The 15,223-nt window shown below is 34.5% G+C and overlaps 1 protein-coding gene and 1 long non-coding RNA gene across 2 annotated transcripts; both read left to right on the top strand.

The window, feature by feature from the left end:
* Positions 1-422: 422 nt before the first annotated feature.
* On the top strand, positions 423-13,228 carry slc25a32a (solute carrier family 25 member 32a). Its single transcript, XM_077196660.1, has 8 exons — positions 423-842; positions 1,920-2,070; positions 4,761-4,846; positions 7,165-7,319; positions 9,263-9,376; positions 10,059-10,204; positions 12,281-12,393; positions 12,880-13,228. The coding sequence occupies exons 1-8, from the start codon at positions 647-649 to the stop codon at positions 12,894-12,896; spliced, it is 978 nt and encodes a 325-aa protein (XP_077052775.1). The 5' UTR covers positions 423-646; the 3' UTR covers positions 12,897-13,228.
* Positions 5,943-6,855, top strand: LOC143702610 (uncharacterized). Its single transcript, XR_013190469.1, has 2 exons — positions 5,943-6,231; positions 6,395-6,855. It is a non-coding gene; the product is annotated as an uncharacterized LOC143702610 (long non-coding RNA).
* Positions 13,229-15,223: the final 1,995 nt, after the last annotated feature.

The raw sequence follows: 15,223 nt of genomic DNA, 5'->3' as shown, positions 1-15,223 counted from the left end.
GAATCAATCCTTAGGTCAAAACATCAATTCTGTAAAATGTGTCCAAACCTGGTGTAACATTATGGATCTAAGAGATTTTTCTTTCAGATTTATTTGTTTGTTTTGGTTTCCATTTATTAATCATTCATTTATGAGTAACTTAATAGCCTATACTAGGCTAGGTGTCGTATTAGAATATAATACAAAACCGTATACATAGTACATTTACATATAAACATATAAATAGTAGGTTGTAATAAATATAGTGTAATAAGTCATTGTTAAATATAGTCGCTCACGCTTGATCTCAAAAACAAAACTCACATGCACAGATTTGTAAAGCCTGTGGAGTGGTCTGATCTTTGAATGACGTCACATGACATGTGATGGAGATCCGCTGGTGGGATGCGTGTTGCTCCGCCCAGTTATATGCGTCATCACGCTCTGTTATTTACCTTCTCTCACAGTGGAGAGGAGTGGAGGTCAGACGCTGAAAGAAATTATAGCGGTGAATAATGGCCCAGCGGTGGCTATTGAATTTAATAGGGGAATTGGTTACTTGACGTTTTTTCTTAAATACCGGGGTTAGTGTGTCGCTGTCTGCACTGACATTGTTTTTACTGCCTCTTGCGCACGCAGGGTGTCCGTCTTTAGTACGTAAACAAACATGACTGCTACCATTTCCAGGCAGAGAAATGCTGCAGTCGCTGCAGACTCCTCTGGTTCTTCTTTTTCCATTACAGCAAGCCTCCTGCGACTCTCTAAACACATCAAATATGAAAATCTTGCAGCTGGACTCAGTGGGGGTGTTATTTCCACAATGGTGTTACACCCCCTGGATCTGATCAAAATCAGGTTTGCAGGTAAGTAACGTACGTTCTTCTTATAAACAATTCCAGAGTGTGTCTCAAAACCTATAGCTAGCTAGCTAGCTAGCTATAACCTATCTAGACAGCATGTTAGGGCATCATTAAGTGAATGCATTATTGGAAAAAATATATACTGTCTAGAAGAGCTTTTTAATTAAATTACAAAATAACACAATAACTGGTTAACGGTATATGTTATAACAGAGCACACTCAGAAAAGGAAAATAATATAAATATTTTTAATTGATGAAATGTAATATAAATGTGTAGGCTTAGGCTACATCATGTTTTAGGAACAAAGAACAAGGCACTTGCTTTTTTGCTGAATAGGTAATACAATTAATTATTTTAAAATGAGATAATTAATGTTCCATCACTATTCCAATTATTTCTATTAAATGAATGAAACATATAGAATGCTAAGTTGCCATGAAATGAAAGTTGCTATATACTTTTCTTCCCTCTTGATCCATATATCTGAGTGAAATAGCTTATGATCAAGAAACAAATACAGGGCGGGACTAGATTTTGGATGGGGAATTGATTGGATCATTTTGATTTGTTATTGCTGTGATCTCATGTGAGTGACAGGTTGTCCCGCCCTCACATCGATAAACACGTCAGAGAAGAGATGTTGTCGCAATAGGGAGGGAAAGTTATTTTTTATTAAACATTATAGAGATATATGAATGAAATAAAGTATTTATAATGATGTGCACAGATAAATTATTTATAATAAATACTAGAGTATTCCATAACAAGAATTGTCAATTTTGATTTCATGGTTACTTAACCCATTTGTGCTTGTCATAAAAAAGTGTTACTGTACAAACATTATAGGAATAAACAAGCTGTTGATCCAGTTTCACAATCTCCAAAAGCATGTTGTTTTCATGCTCAGTAGGTTTTGAGACACAGCCAAAAACACTAGAAAAACAAACAAAGAGACCACAACACAGGTAGTTGTACATTTGCACTGGCCTCAGTGCCTTTTTAAGGATATTTTTAGATAACATTGAGGCAAAAGTGGGAGTGTGTTACCCCCTCCCCACTGTTTCTTACTCTTTCCAGTAAGTGATGGTTTGAAAATGCGACCCCAATACGATGGCATGGTGCACTGCATGAAGACCATATGGAAGCTGGAAGGAATTAGAGGTCTCTATCAGGGTGTGACCCCCAACATCTGGGGGGCTGGGGCATCATGGGGCCTGTACTTCCTCTTGTAAGTAGTCGAAGTTGTGTTAAAAGGGAAGCACATAATGGAATTTCCTGTTTGAATACTTCTAACTTCCGTATTCACTACCATTGAAATGTTCGAGTCAGTACCATTTAAAAAAAAGAAAAAGGAGTTAGTACCTTTATTCAGCAAAGATGCATTGAATGGATCCAAAGTGACAGTGAAGACATTTATAATGGTACAAAAGATTTCTATTTCAAATGCTGTTGTTTTAAACGTTCTATTTCTCAAAGAATCCTGAAGAAACGTATAGCATTTTCCACAAAAATACTATTAAACTGTTTTCAACACTGATAACCAAATCATCATATTAGAATGATTTCTGAAAGAACATGTGACACAGAAGACTGGAGTAATGATGCTGAAAATTCTACTTTGCCATCATAGGATATTGATATTGATAATATATTGGAATTATATTTTACAAGATTACTGTGTTGCTGTATTTTAATCAAATAAATGTGAGCATGAGAGCCTTTAAAAAATTAAACTTCCAAAACTTTCGATCAGTTGTGTAAACGGCATTGATATTGACTATTTTCATAGAATTGACTAAAAAAATACAAGTGAACTTTTTTTTGAAAAGGCATCAGGTTCACAGGCCAAAAAAAAGAAGCTAACAGTGCTGTGCCAGTTGATACTGTACGAGTTATGAAGATACTCCACAAAGTTATCTGACCTAATTTTAGATCAGGATCACTAACAAACAAAGTGTGCATGTGCAAGAACATTATATGGGTAGCAACACTGAAATATAAGTAGCAAGAGCCTTGTTGATTTGTTCTTTGTCCTTAAAAATCAGTTGAAAAGTACGCTGTAATATTAAGAGGAACATGTCTCCTGTCATGGTGTGTAAGAAAAATTAAGCAAGGTCATGTAGCTAACAAGGATACTAAAGACCGCAGCTTCTAGTGCCAGTCGCTAGAGCACCTCTTGAGATCAGGGGAGTGAGGTTTACACGCACAGCCCCTACTGGCCTAACGTCCGTTACACTCAACCCCCTAAACCTCACTCCCATCCGGGTCACGGCACCAAATAACCTGGTCTCACTCAACCCACTCCGAGCGCGATTCGACCAGGGGTCTCCGGCGTGGGAGGCGGGCGCTAAAGACTGCAGCCTCTAGTATGAGTCGCTAGAGTGCCTCTTAAGATCAGGGGAGTGAGGTTTACACCGTGCACTAGCCAGACGCGATGCGATAAGATTCCAGCGACAAATAATTTGTCTGTCCACACTAGACGTGACTCGACTGCGAGATGTGTCAAAATCAATCAGAACAGCTTGTGGGTGGAGTCTCACGTCAAGTACACAGCACCAGAGAATAATCTTGACTGCACTCGCAAGAAAATGGAGAAATGCGAAAAGTGTTGCAACCGTCCCCAGTTTCCCCTACATAATACAATTCACAAATATCACACAATTTAAACTTTATTAAAAATACATAGGCCACTGAGCTACTAAAACAATCTTTGTCAAAGAATACACTTGTTTGTCCCACTCAACCCACTCCAAGTGGGATTCGAACAGGGGTCTCTGGCGTGGGGGACGGGCGCTAAAGACAGCAGCCTTTATAGAGTTCTCAACGGGCCTGAAAATTACAACCCGACCCAACCCGGCCCCTGGCTTTTAAAGCCCGGACCCAATGTAACCCGACATGAATTATCTGCCCGAACCCGGCCCGACGCCGCCGATTTTCTTCCCCCCCCCCCCCCTTTTTTTCTCATACACGTATTATCATGACCAGCAGACGGGAATTCAAATCAACCTTTAATGTTCACGTCTTTTAACAATAGCCTACAAACAACTGAGACAAACTTTAAATATATAAATAGGCTATGTAGGCTACTAAATATGCCTCAAATAAAAATCTTCTGGACGACCCTGTTTTTTTGCTGTCATATTTCATCAGCACCTTGCATTTTGAGCATTGCACATAACCTGTAGAATTTCCATCAGAATCCAGCACCACACCAAACACTTTCCAGACCTCTGATTTTCCCACTCCTGTAGTAGCGACGGTGAATTCACCTGCGGCAAGTTTACTTTTCACCAACTCCATCTTCTTCTCCAGGCTAAAGGCGTGCACGCAGCGGCGTGCCAGAGTTTTTTTACGGGAACAGCAGCGATGATTAATAAATTTTTTTTTTTTTAAATTAAATTTAAATTTTTTATTAAGCCCGAGGTCCTACCCGACCCGAGTCATTTTCTTATATTTTCGACCCGAACCAGCGGATCCCGTCGGGTTTTTTGGGCCGACCCGGTCCGTTGAGAACTCTAAGCCTTTAGTATCAGTCGCTAGAGCGCCTCTTGATATCAGGAGAGTGAAGTTTACACACACAGCTCTTACTGGCCTATGTCCGTTACACTCACCCCCCTAAACCTCACTCCCATCTGGGTCACAGCGCCAGCAAGAGTTCAAATACAGCAGCATTGACCCAAAAATGAAAATTAAATAATGTGATGATTTACTCAAGTCATACAAGGAGTAAATTATAACAAATTTAGTTTTTTCTCTTCCATTAATGTAAGCCTACCCTCACTAAAATCCCCATGGGGATTCAATAACAATTATATAAAGGATACTCATTTTACAGCACTGTAATGCACTGTACAATATATATCCATGTGCTATATGGCTCTCAGGAATATAATCTGGTCATTTTTCATCTGCCCACAGTTATAATGCTATTAAAGCGTACACACAGGAGGGACGGCAAACAGAGCTGAGTGCTGGCGAACACCTGGTGTCTGCAGCGGAGGCGGGTCAGTATGAGAAAAGAGCCACCTGTGAGCTTGACCCAACTAAACACAGCTAAATCTGTAGCTCGGTTATGAGACTGGAACAACTGGAATGTCAGGGGCCTTGGAGACTGTGTTCTTCTGTGCAAGCTGGCTCGTTTCTTTTATGGCTGTTATATCCCGTTCCTTTTGACTGTGCCTTCAACTCTGTAACTACCAACTGTGAAATGAGTATGCTCTTTATATGAAAATATATACCAGGCTGTATATCAAACCCAGACACTTAAACGTTCTTAATTAAAACTTTACTTTTACACAATGATAAGAAAACAAACAGGACTGAAATACCTGTAATTTGCCACTGCTCATTTACATCTCCTGAGGGCATCAAGTTTATTTTAATGCATAATAACTTCAAGTTCGTTTTGATATTGTGTTAATCACTTTTTTAAAAATGTTTTTTTGGTAATGTGGATCAATTTTAATTTTAATTTTTAACAGGATGGAATATTTTATTGACATAAACCAGATAATACCATAAATCTTTAAATCCACTTCTTCCTGGAGGATGTTGTCATTAAGGAAGTTTAAAAGGAAATGTTACAAAATACTAAGAGAATGGAAAGTGATATTGTGGACATATACATTAATAACCAGCTTAAAACAATATTCCCAAAAACTTTAGAGAAAGGCACCTGGAATATTTCTTAGTAAATGTACCCTTTGCAAAGCCCTGCCTTGAAAAACGTTCTTGACCAATCCTACCTAAGCAAATGTTGCTTAGTTGCAATTAAACAGTTTGGGGTGGGTAAGATTTTGTTGTTGTTTTAAAAAAATAAGTAATACGTAACACTTTTATTCAGCAAGGATGCATTAAATTGACAGTAAAGGCATTAAAAAATTTTACAAAATATTTGTATTTCAAATAAATGCTAATGTTTTGAACATTCGTACTGACATATTAGTAATTTAATAATTATTAATAATTTAATTAAAACGAGTGAACAAATTCTTAGTTCCTGGTCACAATATAAATATTTGTTGTCAACATTTCATGTGCTAGGCTGCGTAGTTTTTTTGTTGTTTTTTTGTTGTATTTTTGATTTAATAAATGCAGCCTTGGTGAGCATTAGAGACTTCTATCAAAAAGATTTGTAAAAAATCTTACCAACCCCAAACATTGAACATTATTATATGAAGGATTTGTGTGTTTGGATGGTTTTACAGAAATTATCCAAAAGTATGGTAAAGTGTTGTTGCCAGGTCACTAACTTAAACTTAAAATTGATTAAATGACGTATTGATTCAGGTAAAAGCAGAAGAAATTGTAACTAAAGAGTTCAGAGTAGCATAGTAAACTATGTTCTCTCCACTCACACTAACGTTCAGCTTGCAGTTGAGACTTCTCTGTTTTCAGTGGACTGTGTGAAGAATTGGCCTTGATTCTGATTTGCAGACTCTGCAGATTTGAATCCCTCTAATGCGTCATTTGATTTCTTTGAAGAAATATGGTAAAAATGCTTTGCAATGTCACAGTTCATTCCAGCCCATGTAGGAATAATATGCAGTCAGTTTTGCCACTTACTGAGCAATTTTACTGAAAACAACGCTGTTTCAGATAAATCTTCAAAGGCTTCATATGGAACAGTCTGTAAAGTGTGTCTTGGCGACTTTCCTTTATAGTTAACCTGTATGTTGAATTAATTGTACGGAAACCTGTTTCGGCCTCAGATTAAAAAACAGTAATTGCAACTTTATTTATTTTAATTGCAACTTTATATCTTGTAATTGGGACTTAATATCTCTCATTTCTTTATTTTAAACTTGCCTCATAATTATCCTGCCTCACATTTAGTTTTTACTTGAAGGTTGGAATGGGCTTTGATCATGTATATTAAAATACACATAAAGGGGATATGAAAATATTTTACATAACAGGAATGACTAACCTCAAAACTGTTTTTCTATGTGGATATGTTGAAACTGACCAAAAAAATAAAAAATAAAAAATGTAAAATAGAGAAGCAGCAAAACTCTGGTCTCGGCTCAGGAAGTGAAACAATCAGCTTTTTCCCCATTGCACACCAAAGAGTATTGAGGGAGAAAATAGTCCTACAATATCAGTACAATACAATGTTATCACTAACTAATAGGAAGTTAGCACACTTCAACTTTCACAATATTACCAAAACACATTCAACCTCAGCCTGCATAAAATAATACGGGTCTGAATTATTATTCTGATTGGTCTCTTTTACACGTAAAAAGATCTCATACAGAGCACTAACGACGAATGACTTCGTTAAATGTTGGTGTGAAGGTCCCCTGTTCCATGTTTCCAGGCATTCTGACGCTTTGCCTCACCAACCCGGTCTGGGTGACAAAGACCCGGCTGGTGCTGCAGTACAATGCAGACCCGTCACGGAAGCAGTACAAGGGAATGATGGACGCCCTCGTGAAAATATACCGTCACGAGGGTATCCCGGGACTATACAGGGTACATCTACAGATTTTAAACTAACCTGAGATCCTGTTACAGGTGTAATAGAGCTTTCATGTGTGCTAATCTCAAGATTAAAGTCAACATGAAATCAAAATGTTACTGTCTTAAACCAGAGGTGTAAAGAGTACCTGAAAACCATACTTGAGTAAAAGTACAGATACCTTAGAGTGAAAATAACTAGTCACCAATTCAAATACGACTTAAGTAAAAGTCTTACACCCGGTTTAGCAGACAAGGCTTAAGCCTAGTCCCAGACTAAAATGCGTGTTTGAGTTGTTTTAACTGAAGGCAACATGCACTGACGTATCTTAAAATAAGTCAGTGCCATTGTTTTGTCACAAGATGCACACCAGTAATGTGTTTTTTTCCCGTTTTTTTTCTAAGGAATGTTTATAAAAGCTACTTAAATGTCCTAATTGAACTAAGGCCTAATCCTGGCTTAGTCTAAGCCCTGTCTGTGAAACCGGGCCAGTGAAAAACAAGAAACAAGGCATTTTTGAAGAGAGCAATCAAAATATTATTTTCTCAAATCAAAATACAACTCAAAACCTCAAATAAATCAAGGTTGACACAACAGCCTCTTAAGCGTCTACAAACACTCAATCTCAGTCAAGCTCAAGTGCTCAAAAAGGGAATAAGTAAACCAACATCCTTCAAAAAGGTCTCTTCAATATAACAGATAAATAAAATAATGTTTAAAAGCCAACTCGCACTGGACACTGGTTTTGGTGTACTCAGTAAAAGTAGTCAAAAACAAGTGTGCTGCCGAATGTAGTGACAAGCTTTTAAACTAAAAGATACTTTAGCATCATTTGTATTGAAACTTGGGTTACACTTTATTTTAAGGTGACTTAGTTACATTGTACTTATTCAAGTACTGAGTAATATTAATTAACTACATGTACTTACTATAGAGTTACACTTAGGGTTTTGTTTAGGGTTTGTTATTTGTAATTATGCATACTGTTATTACTATAGTAAGTACATGTAGTAACGTGTAACTACGTCTCCTAAAAATAAAGTGTTACTGAAACTTGTATCATATGTTTTCAAATACATTTGTATCATATGTTTTCAAATACATTTGTAATAATACTTTGTGATGATGAAGTTGCTATTTAGTACATTTAAAATACAGTAACTTTAAATTAAATTTTGAATTACACTCTGCAGTTAAAATTATAATCAAGTACTTTACATTTGCTTTGGTATGTTAGTCAACACATCAAAATAAGTACTTTAAAGCACGGCAAAAGTATTAAATCATAATGATTTTAGTTTGTACAGTAAAACTGTTAGTTTGACTTTTTTTAGTTTAACACAAATACTAGTTAAATGTATACTTAAGTCTGTTTGGAAAACATTCATGAAAGTGTACTTTAAGTACACCTAAGTGGCCTTTTATTTCATTAATATTATATTATCTGCACGTCCAGTTTTTAAATTGTACGTTTTTAAGCACTTGAAGTGTGCATTCAATACAATTCAGCGCTCTTCTTTTTCATGTGCAAAGAAAAGTTTTCCTTTCTTAATGCTTGTTTAATAACTTGGTCCCATATTTTTATTGAATATCATGTTTACTCTGATATAAGTCACATTATGGACTTAAATGAGTTTCATGTTGACTTTAAAAATAGTGTAGTGATCCATCCTTTTACTTTCTAACATTGTAGATCTTTGTAGGGCCACAAGAGGGTGTGATTGAACTATATTTGAAGGATTGATACAGCTCTTAATCAGAGGTTCAGGTTAGCCCTAAATACAGTATATGCTAAAATATTTGTGAGACACGCCAAATTGTCCTAACATTATTACATATTGTAGTTAAGTTCACTCTAGTTTAATTATTGTCTAGTTGAGCTCTTAGACTATGAGGTAACTGTGTGATTGTGGCTTTGTATGTTTGTGAGCCTCATTTTGTTGTTCTGCCACTGCAGGGTTTTGTGCCTGGGCTGGTGGGGACTTCCCATGCTGCATTGCAGTTCATGACCTATGAATGGCTAAAAAGAGAGCAGAACAAATATAAGAAGATGCCGTCTGAATCCCTGCTGGTGAGGAAATAAAACCAGCCTTAAGTTTTCAGGATACACTAGGAGGAGGAACATCACTGCATGACTTTCATATCTCAAATCTTTGTGTTTCTATACCTGTGGTAGATTTTCTTGCTTATTCTGGCCAAGTACTGCCCAATTTTTACAGCAAAGGGTCATACGACTGTAAATTGTACAGTACATGTACACACCGTTTTTGACCAATATATTGAAATGGTCCAGTCCTTCATGATATCTAGAAATAAAAACATATTATAAATTAAAGTTATAAATATTGCTAAAGCAGTTTATAGCTGATTTAAATATGTTATATATACAGTGTATATATATATATATATATATATATATATATATATATATATATATATATATATACACATTACTTTTTCAGGTTTAAATATATAAGATATAAAATGTAACATTTTCAGGGCTGGAAATCTTGTTAGACTAATAACAGCTAATAAAATCCCAAACTCTTGAGCTCCACCAGTGTCTTGAACTATAAATTCATTCATTTTATAAGGTGAAAAGGCACCACATACAAAGATTGACCCTCACGATTATGTGGCTTTTGACTGTATTGTAACCTTTAGAAAGAGAGGTTTATGTGTACTGGAACCAGTAATGATCTTTGTTTCATGGATGTGAGTCAGTCTCTCCTTCCTGTCTGTCTCTTTTTCAGTCTCCACTGGAATACATCACCATGGCAGCCATTTCCAAAATATTTGCTGTAGCAGTGACCTACCCATATCAGGTGGTGCGCGCTCGCCTGCAGGACCAGCACAACAACTACAGTGGAATCGTGGATGTCATCAGGAGAACATGGAGGTATGAAATCACATGGCACATAAACTCTCTTCAAACTCCATCACAGAGCACTTAGAGATTGCCTTTACCAATATGCCCTCATCTCAGAAAAAAACATGAAATAAAATGAAATTGGATCAATTCATTTGAATCCCTACTGATGAGGAAATAAAATCAGCCTTATGTTTTCAGGATAGGAGGAGGGACAGCACAGCATGACTTTTATATTTTAAAACTTTTTCGGTAACACTTTACAATAAGGTTCATTAGTTGATGTATTAACTAACATGAACTAACAATGACCAATACATTTGTTACAGTATTTATTAATCTTTGTCAATGTTAGTTAATAAAATCCAGCTGTTTATTGTTTGTTCATGTTAGTTCACGGTGCATTAACTTATGCTAACAATAATAATAATGCTGTAGAAGTATTGTTCATTCTTTGTTCACGTTAAATAAGTTAATTAATGTGAACTAATGAACCTTATTGTAAAGTGTTACCACTTTTTCAATACCTCTAGTAGAATTTGCAGCTTGCATTTTGATCAAGTACTGGCCAATTTTGAAAGGAAATTTTCATATGACTGAAATTGTACTGTACAGTATCATGTATGCCCACTGTTTTCGACCAATAAATCGAAATGTTCCAGTCCTTCATGAGGTATCACTTTAGTTTAGTGTCCAATTCTCACTATTAACTAGTTGCTTATTTGTATACATATTACTTGGATATTGGCTATTTATTTGTACTTATAAAGCAATTATTAATGCCTTATTCTGCATGACCATATTCTACAACTTTTAATCTTACCCAATTCCTAAAATTTACAACTACCTTACTAACTATAAGTAAGCAGTAATTAGTTAGTAAAAAGTTTATTGAGGTGAAAGTCGTAGTTAATAGTTAGTAAGTAGTGAGACCCTAATCTTAAGTGTGACCCTTCATGATAACAGGAAATAAAAACTTTGAAATTTGAAAAAAAAAAACCTGTATATCCAATATAGACATAATAACCAATTTAATTAATTGTTTGGACATGTTGACTTGTTTTTGACTTTCCATAATTAAATTTAAAAAAAAAATCTAATTTATTTTAATCTATAGTACCATTCAAAGTTTGGGTTCAGTACGATTTTTTAAATGTTTTTGAAATAAGTTTCCTATGCTCTCCTGGGCTGCATTTATTTGAGCACAAAAACGGTAAAAAATAAATAATAATAATAATACTGTGAAATATTACTACAATTTTAAAAAAAACTTTCATTGATAAATTGAAAGTTTAAAAGAGTAGCTTTTATTTGAAATAGATTTTATTTAACATTATCAATGTCTTTAATGTCACTTTGGTGAATTTAATGCATCATTCCTGAATAAAAGTATTAATTTATCTTAAAACAAAAATCTTTTGAATGGTAGTGTATATGTCTCGTTCTTTTTTTTTGTGCTAGATTAGTACTGTTTTGAATATTTATAAGTCAGTGCTTAATAAGAGTATCCATGATAAAATAAATAATAAAGAAAAATAAAAAAATGTACAAGTACAAGAAAAATCTTTTTCAAATCTAGTTTAAAATACATGTGCCAGGTAGTAGAAATGTATTATTTATATTCATTTTGGTTTCCTATAATTTTGAAAAAGAACATCTATTAACTCCAAAAATGTCATGTGGTGTAATCATCAAATAAAACTTATCTTTTTCTTACAGCTTGAGTACATGTGAGAATACACATCTTAATCATTACTTTATGAAAAAGTTATTAAATACATTTTAAGGTAAAACATCGTTATGTTTTTGGGGAGCCACACCACATGATATTTTACAACCTGAACTAACCTTGTATTTTCATAAAAAGGTCAAACTATTAGATATTTTTAGAGGTTTTTGACCATGACACAGTCATGAGGGTCCTCTCTATGATGTCATTCCCTGATTTAAGGAAATTGCGAATCCGCAAATTGGTTTCACCATATGACTTTGATTTTGCAAAGAATAATTTTTTATATATCATTTCTAATAATAATAATGTCAATTGATAATTTTAAATAAATACAAGGGATTCTGCAAAACATGTTTGTGTTTGTCTCTCTCTAGCAACGAGGGGATCGAGGGCTTTTACAAAGGGATGATCCCCAACTTGGTGCGAGTCATTCCAGCGTGCTGCATCACCTTCTTGGTGTTCGAAAATGTGTCACGCTTACTTTTGGGCGAGTATCACTAAACCTTCAGGAGTCACATGCAGGACCAAAACAACACGATATGCCAGGACTATGTATATGTGTTAGAGATGAGCAGGAATATGAAACATTTCCTTTTTAACTGTTTTGTTGAACTCAACAAAACTAGAATTTAGTGTGTGCACTGAATGAAAAAAAGAAAATAGAGGTGCATATGAGATTTAAGAGTTGTTTTGTCGAGTTTATTGAGAGATGTTAAGAAGGAGAATTCAAATTTGTCTCACAGATGTGTAAATATTGAACCACGAAAAAGTGTAATTTCAAAATGTGAATTGATTTCAAGAAGTCAATGGCAAGAACTGGTCTTGGAAAAGTGAATTCAAGCCATCCTGTGACAATGCAACCAAACAAAAAACTTAAGATGTTTGTCTTTTTTTTACGATATTTCACTAAACAGCTGCTATATTTGCTGAGCTATGCGAGAGAATGAACCCATTTACCTTTACCCATAAGCAGATCTCCGCTGGCTGTAGTCCCTGGGTTGAAACTCACTGGGCATGCTCAGGAAATGATGTAACGCTAAAGGATAATGGCACACAGGCCTTGGAGAAACCGATACTTTGCTGGAGGACAGGAGCAGATTTTAACCAGATGTGTGTATGTAGATGACATCTACTGGAAGAGAGGAACGCTTTAACTGGAATGAAAGGAGAAATATGAAAGAAAGAACTGCGTTATGTAGCAATTGAGAGGCCATAGTGTATGTATATAGAAATGTGCTATTGTCAATGACACACAAAGAAGAGCTGATGTATGTACAAGCCATTTTTACACATCTAATAAAGGAATATATGTAACAGACAAAGGACCCTGAGCTATTGTAAACACTATATTTTTAATAAGGACCAACAATGACCCTATAAACTATTTGGACACTTCTAAACGTTTGGGCTTTTGACTTTTTTAAAATGTCTTAATGTCATAGCATTCAATGCAAAATGTCAAAGCAATATTGCATTTTACTCTCAAATTCTGCTGGTGCAATCTTCCCTTGTGAAGAAATGTGCTTTGTTGTATTGAGTATGCACTTGTAGTGTACTTAAAGAGATTATTAGACTATTAAGGACACTTAAAAATGTGCACTTTGTAAAAACGCCAAATTAGTGTGTTTCATTTAAAATACATTTTAAATTATTATTTTTTAACATACTTTTGTCATGCTTTAAAGAAGTACACTTATTTTGATGTGTTGACCAACATACTAAAGCACGTGTAAAGTGCTTTATTATAATTTTGATGTGTTGACCAACATACTAAATCACGTGTAAAGTGCTTTATTATAATTTTGATGTGTTGACCAACATACTAAAGCACGTGTAAAGTGCTTTATTATAATTTTGATGTGTTGACCAACATACTAAATCACGTGTAAAGTGCTTTATTATAATTTTGACCGTATTGTTATTCAGTATTCCATTTAAAGTTAATACATTTTAAATGTACTAAATTGGAACTTCATTATAATTGTTCAATTAAATATTTTTTAAATGCATGAAAAAGTTTTTTTGGTATTTGATCATAAATACTTCTCTTACTGCATTTAATATCAATTTAAAATATAATGGATTGCAATTAAGCATCAAGTTTGCATTTAAGTACATTTGTTTAAAGTGTACCTTAATCAGTACTCTTTTTAAAAGTATGCTAAACTTTTTCACAAGATAATATCAGACACTTGTCTGAGTTTTTTTTTTTTTTTTTTTTGCACTGACTTTCAATCATTTGGTGTTTTTTAATGAATGTATCAAGTCAGGTCTCAAGTGCACACTGGTGTCACAGCAGATGTACTCCATCATTAACTATCAACATGATCCACTAATCACTGAAAACCACAAAGTGTCAAAGACGATACTAACTGTCTTTTTGCTATTTTTAATGCAATGACAGTCATTGACACATTTCTAAGTGACTATAATGTTGTGGGTCAGTGAATCCTAACCTGAACTAACAGTAATCTGAATTCTCTTTATATTTAATTCTCAGCAGCACAACAGCTGCAAAACTACTTCAATACCACAACAGACATTCCAAGCCTTAGTCATGCTACACAGTGCAGTTCACTGCATTTTCCCATCTACACCACATTTTATGTGCTGCTTTTTGCTCATCTCATTTTTAAGCTAATTATTAAACAGTTGGTTTCAACTAGTTTTATTAACAAGCCATTTACTACTTATAAATGTGTTTTATTTTTTCAATGTATGTATATGTGGAAAAATGTGTACATGGTGTAATGGGTTAATCAATGTCAATTAAGCGTATTTCTTATTAATATAATGCAAAATCAGACCCAATGGTTTTGGTCAAAATATATACCATGATATATACTTAATTATAATATTGTGTGTGTGTGTGTGTTGGGGGGTGGTAAAGCAATAGCAAAATATGTGTAATGAGCAATATATTTTTACAGAAGTTAATAAAAAAAATCCTATTCATGTTCACAGTGCATTAGCTAATGTTATAATAGATACAACTTTGGATCTTAAAATGTATAAGTAAATGTTGAGATTAACATTAATAATAATAAATGCTGTAGAAGTGCAGTTCATTGTTACTTCATTTTAACTAAAGTAGTTAACTAATGTTAACAAATTAAAACTTATTGTAAAGTGTTACCTTGGTTTTTAACGTTTTTGAAAGAAGGCCCTTATCGCTGCATTTATTTGATCAAGAATGCATTAAAAACAGTAATATTGTGAAATATTGTTATAATAATAACATTAAATAGCTTAAAATAAATGTAATTTATTCATGTGATGGCAAAGCTGATTTTTCAGCATCATTACTCTAGTCTTCA

Source organism: Siphateles boraxobius, unplaced genomic scaffold (genome assembly GCF_051911475.1).
Source record: "Siphateles boraxobius isolate OS27281-9 unplaced genomic scaffold, OSU_SipBor_1 35, whole genome shotgun sequence".
Taxonomy (NCBI): domain Eukaryota; kingdom Metazoa; phylum Chordata; class Actinopteri; order Cypriniformes; family Leuciscidae; genus Siphateles; species Siphateles boraxobius.
This window is presented reverse-complemented; position numbering and strand designations above follow the sequence as displayed.

Excerpts from the sequence above, each read along its gene's own strand:
- slc25a32a (XM_077196660.1), top strand. The coding sequence starts at position 647 with ATGACTGCTACCATTTCCAGGCAGAGAAATGCTGCAGTCGCTGCAGAC. Across the intron at positions 4,847-7,164 it reads GGTGTCTGCAGCGGAGGCGG|GCATTCTGACGCTTTGCCTC; the intron begins GTCAGTATGAGA and ends CCATGTTTCCAG. Across the intron at positions 9,377-10,058 it reads TGCCGTCTGAATCCCTGCTG|TCTCCACTGGAATACATCAC; the intron begins GTGAGGAAATAA and ends TCTCTTTTTCAG.